The 9,455-nt window shown below is 41.2% G+C and overlaps 1 protein-coding gene across 4 annotated transcripts; it reads right to left on the bottom strand.

Annotated features, from left to right (window-relative positions):
* Positions 1–1,255: 1,255 nt before the first annotated feature.
* Positions 1,256–9,430, bottom strand: LOC105028035 (casein kinase II subunit beta). 4 transcript variants are annotated; one of them, XM_010900468.5, is made up of 7 exons: positions 9,289–9,430; positions 8,409–8,489; positions 8,083–8,224; positions 7,640–7,755; positions 7,426–7,501; positions 5,599–5,788; positions 1,256–2,524 (listed from the first exon to the last, which is right to left on the bottom strand). In XM_010900468.5, the coding sequence occupies exons 2-7, from the start codon at positions 8,478–8,480 to the stop codon at positions 2,434–2,436; spliced, it is 687 nt and encodes a 228-aa protein (XP_010898770.1). In that variant the 5' UTR covers positions 8,481–8,489; positions 9,289–9,430; the 3' UTR covers positions 1,256–2,433. The 4 variants fall into 4 exon arrangements, with proteins under 4 accessions (XP_010898770.1, XP_010898769.1, XP_010898771.1 ...); XM_010900467.5 differs by having other exon boundaries at positions 8,409–8,513; XM_010900469.5 differs by lacking the exon at positions 9,289–9,430 and adding an exon at positions 9,026–9,152.
* Between the last annotated feature and the right edge of the window lie 25 nt (positions 9,431–9,455).

The following is a 9,455-nucleotide window of genomic DNA, read 5'->3' on the forward strand; positions in this document are numbered from 1 at the left end:
TTGAACCGATAATCTTCCAATATTCTAGGATGATAATGCCCTCATAAACACTGTTAAACAAATTCAAGAGTTGTTTTATAAACACCTGGATGAGCTCAAACACAATCCATGGCCTCACCAATCATCAGATCTGAACATCATGAAACCTTTATGGGAAGGTCTGGAGCACAGAGTAGAACTGGAGGCCTTTCTTCTTGAGGAAACACGCAATATCCAACTACATTTAGTGCAGGACTTGAATTACAGCATTCCAATAGGGATTGGAGCTTTTCTGAAGGAAAAGAGTGGACCTGCCCCTAATTTGGGCCTTGACATTAATATATTGTATCTGTTATATGGTCCAACCACTTACCAGTATATAGGGTAATAATAATTAAAACAAACCAATCATAAACACACTGAGATTGACTACACTTTTCCAGGTCAGTTATTGACACCATGTGGCCAAGAGGCAGAATAGTAGCATTATGAGGGGCAGGGATGTCATTAGGCCTATTTTAGGGGGGTTTTAGCCAGTTATAGTTGACAAAAAAGTATTTTGGCTACATAGTACAGATGTTTTTGTGCCTTTTGTTGGCGTTGATGGATGAGGACAGAGTGGACTTTAATTTCTTTATTTGGATAGAATTAAAGTCAAATTAGAACAATGTCTATCACAAACTATGAGACAGGTATACGTTTAACCAACCTTGACCAAAAATAACCTTATTTTGATCGATTTTACACACATTGTTACTCCAAAAATACATTATGAAAATATGTTTTGGGGCGTATGAACCCCGAAAAAGTGGCTTAGCTTCCCCATCCATGAATTTCTAGTGACGTTCCTTATGAGGGGTGTGTATAGATATTTTCTTGGATCCATTAGACAATCCAAGTTCTTATTGTCAGCAGCAACCTTGAGGCAATTATGATTAATTGCCTAAGGACTGAACAGATTTTTCACCTTGAACGCACAGAGGTACAATCCACCAACCTTTTGTTCACTGGTACACCCATCCATACCATGTATTATACTCCAGAGCTAGCACAGCACAATCCCCCAAATGACACCTGATCCTCAACGGAATTGGGGTCAGTGGAGAAAAAGGTGACAAGTATTTGGAGGAGACTGGGCATTTGAATAGGGTGATTGTGACTATTGCCCCCCTTAATCTGGAACCATGGCACCAAGATTTCAAATTATATATTGGGGGTGATTAAACAGAATTTATCAAGTCAGACAAAAAATGAACACAATCAACACACTTCTAAGAAAAGAAAAAAAAAAAGTTTATTGAGAAGTCAGAATCCTTGTCACTCTTCCACAGTTGCAAAAAAATAAAATAAGACATACATTAATTATAATCTTGCCAAATCTATCCTTTCGTTCTGGATTCAAAACATAGATCAAGCATTCAACTTTTTGCCACAAGCACTCAAAAGTACAATAGGGTGACATGAAAACTACCTCACACAAATAAAAAGATGTCTCCCTAAAGTAAATGCAGATTTTCGGTCACATAAATATCCAACTGTGAGTGGTAGGCCACCAATCAAGTCAGTGCATTTGGGAAGAGGTGTCCCTTTGTGTTGATAATGGCTCAGCAACGTGTGATGGTAACTGAGACATTGTCACTGTACCATATCAGGACAAACAGGACTTGTTTAGGGTGGCACACACAGAGACAGCAGGTAGGTTATAATGACATCTTGTCCGGTTTATTCTGGAACACTGTATTCACTGCAGGTTTATTAACGTCAACCGGAATGTGTACAAATTTGAAATTATAGGTCTTAAACATGCCCTTCCTGTAAACCGCAAATCACGGCAACTGTAACCTTAATAACCTGTTTTTTTAAGGCAAAGGTGACAGAATATTTTATACTGTGAATGAACCCCCCCCTGACACACTGGCCTCAGTGTGCATTATACAAATGACTGATACAAGCCAAATAATTACATTGTTTACAGTAGCCAGTGAAATGGCAACACACTTACAGTCAGACTTCGTCCTTATCGTCAACCACGCCGTCTCTGTGGGTGGCAGCCAGTGTACATGCATACGAGGGCAGAACAGATTGGGGGGGGGGGGTGGTCTATCATGGCTCTTTACCAAACTTCACCAAAAGAGGACAGAAAACAAGTGGAGAGAGTTTATGAGGGGGGGAAGAAACAGCAGCGTCAACATCCTATAACATCCATGGACTTTCTACCCCCCCGTCCTGTTTTGGCACAGGTAAGTTTGGTAAAACAGATACATGGAATCCTAAGAGAATGTGTGTATTGTCTTGCTCACACTCAATTTTTATACATTGTTCTCAACAGTCCACCTAATCTACACCAAATAATACAGTCTGCAGGACAGGGAGAAAGTATCTGTACGGAGCCTTGGGCAGATGAGCCCTCCCCTCCTAATCATCCTCTCATCCTTCCCTTCTCCCTCCTTCTCTTTAACGGATGGCTTTGACAGGGCTCTTGAAGCTGGAGGCTGCTTGCAGCTGGAGCTGGTAGGCCATTGGGTGGATCTTGAATCCATAGAGCCTGTTAGGGAGAACATGAAGATTCATTAGGATCTGGAAAAGAGACCAGTGCTGAAAGTACTTGAGTCCAGGACTGATTTAAGACCCACTCGACTTGTGACTCCATTTCTCAAACATTGTGAGCTGTAGAGGAGCTTGGGCAGACAGGCTCCTCACACCACTCTACCCTCAACCTCCATTTGCACAAGTGTCCCAATTGCTGAGGGAGTGAAAATGATCAAGTGTGTAGGGGCTAATCACACCAGCGTGTGTCCCACAATGCAGCCTCTTGAGAGAGGTAGAATGGCACCATGTTATTTTTCAGCTTGTATATTTTCACACAAAAGAATGGATAGGTGTGCCTAATTTCAAGATGTGCATTTGCTAAATAAATTTTCTTAAACAATAGCAATTTTTTAAAAATTGGAATTTAGTTTCTTTTTTTTTAAAACCATTTTTGGATCAGTCATGTCATGACTGTACCCCAAAGCTGTTGCCTTTATTAAACTCCTATACACGTCGTGGAAATCACCCTCAGAATTTTCAGTAACACATCACCGTGAAGGGATAGCTAAGGCAAGTAGGGGTGCTGCAGTCCCGAGTTTGACCACGCCTGATTTGCGTGTGTTGTTTGTGTGTAGTCAGTCAGTGCATCAATATATCCAACGGGGCACACCACACCCGGACCTGCTGCATACCAACTTAAGCTTGGCCATTGCCAGCATCCCCTGATCATCCTCCCAAGCCCTGAAGGGAGGGCAGTCCATGCAAGTCCGTAGTGGATAGAAGTTAAATAGAGATTTACAGTTGGTCTGTGATGATTTATATCACACAGGCAACTAATTTGCTTCCATTTAGCAAACTACTCACGCCTTCTAGTTACACTATGCCAGATTAAGAAACAAAGCGGTTTTAAGAAATTTAATGAAATAGCATAGACGTTTGATGGTAGGCTACAACAGTCTAACTATGTTTGCCCCTTGCTAAAAAGGAGGCCGTCTTTACAGAGGAGGCACTCTACACAATTGCATTTTACCCATTTTATTGAACTGCAAAGGGTTTTTTCCACAGCAAAAAATGGCTTGTTTCTTGCCCTTCATGGTTCATGTATTACCATTTGTCACTGGTATAATTTCCCCCCCTTCAATGTGGTGGAAATCATTACTTTAACATCATACAGGCAGATCTAAAACTAAGCTACAGCCTACTTGCAGACATGACCATTCGCAGGCTCTCTGTCATTTCCAATCGGGGGCCCGCCAGAGTAAATAACATTGTAGTAACCTAAAGTTTTGTTGGCACTGCATTATAATTACTGTAATGTACTCACTTTACTTTCACCCCCAATTATGGTTGCACTTATTTAATGTTACTGCACCCCCCCTAAAAAAAAAACATCCATGTTCCTCTTGATCAAATTCCAGCGGTTTTCAATGGGGTTCAGGTCTGGAGATTGGGCTGGCCACAACAGGGTCTTGATCTGGTTGTCTTCATCCACACCTTGATTGACCTGGCTGTGTGGCATGGAGTATTGTCCTGCTGGAAAAACAATTTCTCAGAGTTGGGGAACATTTTCAGAGCAGAAGGAAGCAGGTGTTCTTCCAGGATAACCTTGTACTTGGCTTGATTCATGCGCCCTTCACAAAGACAAATCTGCCTGATTCCAGCCCTGCTGAAGCATCCCCAGATCATCACCGATCCTCCACCAAATGTCACAGTGGGTGTGAGACACTGTGGCTTGTAGGCCTCTCCAGGTCTCCGTCTAACCATTAGACGACCAGGTGTTGGGCAAAGCTGAATATTTTACTCGTCACAGAAGATGACCTTACTCCATTCCTCTACTGTCCAATCCTTATGGTCTTTTGCAAACTTCAGCCTGGCTCTTCTTTGCTTCTCATTGATGAAAGGCTTTTTTTGAGTTTTGCACAACTTCAGCCCTGCCCCTAGGAGCCCGTTTTGAACCGTCCTCGCCGTGCACTTCACCCCAGCTGCTGTTTTCCATTCTTTTTGTAGGTCACTTGATGTCATCCTACAGTTGTTGAGCGACATTCCAATGAGGTGACGGTCATCTTGGTCAGTCGTTTTCGCCCTCTGACAGTCTGTAGCTTTGTTGTCCCCAATGTGTGTTGCTTGACCTTATTCTTATGAACCGCGGTCTTTGAAATTAAAAAAATGGAAGCAACCTGATGCTCACTGTTTCCCTCTGCCATTAAAGCCAGAATTGAACCCTTCTTTTCCTCACTCAAAGCATTTCTTTTCAACTCTTTTGTCATGCTGAATAATTATTTTTTTATTCAAATTACCATTGAGGTACTACTTGCACTGTTTTTGCCATTCAGTCGGTTAAATTAGATTTGGTTCAGTTAATCAGTACCTCTAAGTAAAATGAGGTGTGTCTGTGTTGGAATTTTAAAGACACTGAAATGGCTGCCATACATGTAGAGATGCTGATTTAAGAACATTAGGAGTGGTCTCTTAATTTTTCCAGAGCTGTATGTGTGTGTGGGTGTATATATGTATGTATGTATGTATGTATGTATGTATGTATGTGCACGTGCACACACACAGTATTTCACAAAAGTGAGTACACCTCTCGCATTTCTGTAAATATTTGATTATATTTTTTCATGTGACAACAATGAAGAAATGACACTTTACTACAATGTAAAGTAGTGAGTGTACAGCTTGTTTAAGTGTACATTTGCTGTCCCCTCAAAATAACTCAACACACAGCCAGGCTGTGCGCACACACACACAGGTGAGTGGGCAAACACTTTAGCTTAGGTTATAATAGAAATTTATGATTTAAATCCTTTACAGTGCATTATTCCTGCCAATTGTTCCCTGCGCAAACCCAATTCTCCTTAATTCTCAATGTTTGAACAATATTCAGCAATAAGAGGCTTATTTGTCAACATAATTGAGCGATTTTGTCACAAATCAGCAATCCCCCCAGAACAAAAGGGGGATGAAAATATGTTGCAGATGCAGCAGAAAAACAACCAGCAATCGGATCAGCTTCAAAAGCTGATGGGTACAGTCCTTAACACATACATTAAACTCCTCCCTTCTTGTAAGGCTAAAGTTGCTACTCACCTGGGCACAAACTGGTTGGCTGGTCTCTTGGGCCTGTACTCAGGGTGCACCATGAAGAGCATGTGGGGGAATCCTGTGCCAAAGTAAGCCCCATCTGTGTGGTGGTGCCGGGATGATTTGGGTGTGTACACGTCCATACACTTGGGACAATACAGCTTCACCATAGCCTCGCCTGGGATGTCCGATAGGCCTACAGAAGAGTTATGTTCTGTTTAATTGTTCCTACCAACAAAATAAAATGTTTAACCAGTTTCAAATCTAAATAGTTTTCAAAATATTTTTTATATTCATTTAATTAAATCACTTGAATCAGTATTGTTAAATAGCTTCGAAAACGGTGTTGGATTTTTAATCAGTGTGCTACATTAAGCCTTCAGAAGCCGCAAAATGGCAGGCCTTTTCTCAGTTGCCATTTCTTATATCCTTCTCAAAATCCCCTTGATAAAAAAAAAAAGCCTACAGTCCCTCCGCACAGACATTCTCTACAATAGGAGGTGAGAAGGGACCACAGAATCACACAACAGCAATGATTTTCTGTTGACACGCCTGACACTGACAGATGAATTGCTTTAGGCCTATGTAAAAAGCAATTCCTCGGTCAATTGGTTGCATTATGTGGAAATGGGGGGACGGGGTCAATAGAACACAAATCAATGGGATTTTGAAATACATGTTTGTGGATACGCTCATGCACACACAAAAATATAATATCTGAACAATACATTGAAATTGTAAACTACAGGTAAGTGTTTCCGACCAGAAGCTTACAGGTCAAATCCAAGCGTGCCGCACAAGCCCTGAAAAGTGAAGCCAAAACGTCTCGATCGCCCCCTGGTGAGTGGTCCCAGTATAGGTCATAAACCCCGCCCTCCCCATGTTATTCAATGGGACGCGAGACCAACTAAACAATTAAATTACCCTTCAAATATATTTTTTCCGAAGCTGGTTTCTGTCATTTACTGTAGTTTGTATCACCCTAATGTAAATTCAAGAGTTTGTTTTTAAAATAAGTTTGTTTTTAGTTATTTATTTAATGCTCTAAAAACGGTGGTGTGACGTTGTGATTCACAGCTGTGATTGACAGCTATCTGAGCCGAGGAGCCACTGAATCTTCGGAGGACTGAGGAGATTGGAACTTTACATTTAATCTCTAAATTTCTATAATTTCACACGGACATAATGGGTTGTTCTGCAGTACATTGTGCTAACCGATCTGGCATTTCCAATCGATCTTTGAATTTTTTTCGGTAAGTTAAATTTATAAGCTATTTAATTAGTAAATAAATGTAATGGGCTGGCTAACGTTAGCTACAAGACAACAAGCCTCGTTAATAGCCATGTTAATAGCTAGCAGGTGATCGTTAGCTAGAAGTTACCAATTCTTTTTGTATTATGCCTATTCTAAATTAAGGTTAAACATGATGTAAGTTAGGCTATAACATATCGTCTAGGTTTAACAAGCAAAGGTTGTACTGTACTTGGACTTGCAATTGATTACGGTATGCGCATTCTGCGAGGGAGAGTGAGGGCGGCTTTACTTCCTTCTCGCTACTGCGCATAACTACTGCGCAGAACTGGTCCCAAGATCGCTATCTGCGCAGACGCAAGTCCAAGATGTCAGCGCCGTATCAGGACACTGGTGGCTTCATTTTTCACCAATGGAAAAGAGCGAAAGGGCGTCGTCCATTATATATACAGTCTATGGTCAAATCATTCAGTTGGGCAAGGTAAAAAAAAAATGCTGTAAATTAGATGTTTCCACAGTAAACATGCTGTGTCAAAATAAGGGTGTATACATTTTTTCTTTTACCCAAGACATTTACTTACCAATGGGCAGCATAGGTTGGTTTTCACAGTAGACACGGGGGCAGTAGCCAAAGTCCCCCTGCTGATACTTCTCCAACTGAAAGAGAAATAGGTCAATTAAAAAAACATACAACAACAAAAAACATCCTGGGAGAAATGCTCTGTGACATGCAGATTTTGTAGAACAGAGCATCCTGACACAGGTAGGCTGACGGCCATGTTGGTGAGGACGTACCATCTGAGCGATGCCCCTGTTAGTGAGGATGTAGCGGGCATGGATCAGCCCATAGAGCATCTCAGCTGCCTGCTCAATCAGGTCACTCTGATTGGGGTTGTCCTCCAGCTCCTCATCTGTGGAAAACAGACAAGAGAGAAAAGGTTTTTTTAAAGAGAAAGAGAATCAAAGGCTGAATTCTGACTGTCTGACTGAACAAGCGAAGTCAACAAAAAACAATTTTTCACAACATTTGCACTCAGCAGACTAAAATGAGCTCAATCCTATATAAAAGGAAAGGGAACATTGGTGCTGGAACAATACAAAAGCCAGTCACACACCTAAGCACACCAGTGTCAGTGTTAGTGAGCAAGGAAGGAATTGAATGTGCGCACATGGCTTTAACAGTGATGTGTGTTGTATCCATGACATTTTGTATCTAAATTGGGTGGGATGGTCTGTACTTCTGAGCGCAGTAGAGATGGTTCTGGAGTTGAGCTGACCTGGTTCTAGGTCCAGGATCATGTCTAGGGCCTGGCGGTAGTGGGGAACCTGCTCATTGAGCCCAGTCAGGTTGAACTTGTCCTGGATGTAGTCCTCATCCACCTGTTAATTGACATCAGAACATACAACATGAATTAGTGACAAATACCATACCTACATTGATTCTGTGCAACTTTACTCAACACCTAGCCACCAGGACCTTGCCAGGACTAAATCAGAGCGCTGAAGCAAACAGAAAAAACCAGGATATGGTTGAAATTGTACAGGTACTGTTATGTTCACTAACCTCGCAGAAAAACTCGTTTCCCCTCAGTCCACAAAACCAGGAGATCCATGACACTTCCTCTGAACTGCTCATCTCGGGACACTTAACAGGAGTAGATCACGTTACCTTCAAAGGAGAGGTTACGGTCTATAATGTTCAGTAATGTTACAAAAATCACGACCTCGCTCAGCAAACATTAAATATACAGCACATAGTTATTATGACAGATACTCAAAACAAAGACACAAAATAGATTGTAACAAGAACCATGGCAAAGCAATTCGTTTAGTCAGTTTTAAGATTGTAACAATTGAATTGCTATGCTCATGTGTACCCAAGTTTAAATAAAGAACCCAAGTATTTCCCAAGTGTCTCAAGATGGTATTACCAAGGTTGCTGGTGTGGTACAAGCACAAATAATTTATGTTATATTAAATGCGACATAATATACACACGTGTATTGGTGTGTAGTGATTTAAGGACTGTAAAAAGGCATAGGCCAACGACATAGCTAGTAGTTGGGTTACAAACTAGCGCTACAGTGCGAATGATTGTTATGTTATAGCTAACTACCTAGCTAGTTGCTAGAATAACTGATGACGATGGAAGTTACAAAATAATATCACCAGGGAAATTACCTAGTTATCCATCACTTTATAATATCGTATTTGGTAGCGGACGCAAGTGTTCCAATATTTAGCTAGTTAAATGACAAGCAAAAATCTAGATACATCCTTAGCTAGAACTCTGCTGGCAGCTATAAGCAAGATAGATATTCAATATGGCGCATTGTCCAATCCAGGCCGCATGAACATTGATCCGACGTTTTCAGTCCCGAGTCCCCTCGTAGCAACCTATATTAGACATTAAATGAATACATGCCATTATTCCGTTAACTCACCCCCTCTTTAATGGTTTTCAGGCCAGTAAGACGTAATAACCGTACTATTTAGTGTTGCAAATTCAAAATAAAATGGACACCAACTCCCAGTCCACCGCTACAGAGGTAGGCGTTTTCGTTTTAGGCAAATCCATGACGTACAAATTCAGAGACGTTCATCCTTGACG

This window comes from Esox lucius, chromosome 10 (assembly GCF_011004845.1).
Source record: "Esox lucius isolate fEsoLuc1 chromosome 10, fEsoLuc1.pri, whole genome shotgun sequence".
In the NCBI taxonomy this organism is placed as follows: Eukaryota; Metazoa; Chordata; class Actinopteri; order Esociformes; family Esocidae; genus Esox; species Esox lucius.

Bases quoted from the DNA above. Each gene is read 5' to 3' on its own strand.
- LOC105028035 (XM_010900468.5), bottom strand. From the start codon at position 8,480: ATGAGCAGTTCAGAGGAAGTGTCATGGATCTCCTGGTTTTGTGGACTG. The intron at 7,502-7,639 runs GTACGTCCTCAC...TTTCTCTTTCAG, and splicing joins ACAGGGGCATCGCTCAGATG to TTGGAGAAGTATCAGCAGGG. The intron at 2,525-5,598 runs GTGAGTAGCAAC...TCTCCCTAACAG, and splicing joins GCCAACCAGTTTGTGCCCAG to GCTCTATGGATTCAAGATCC.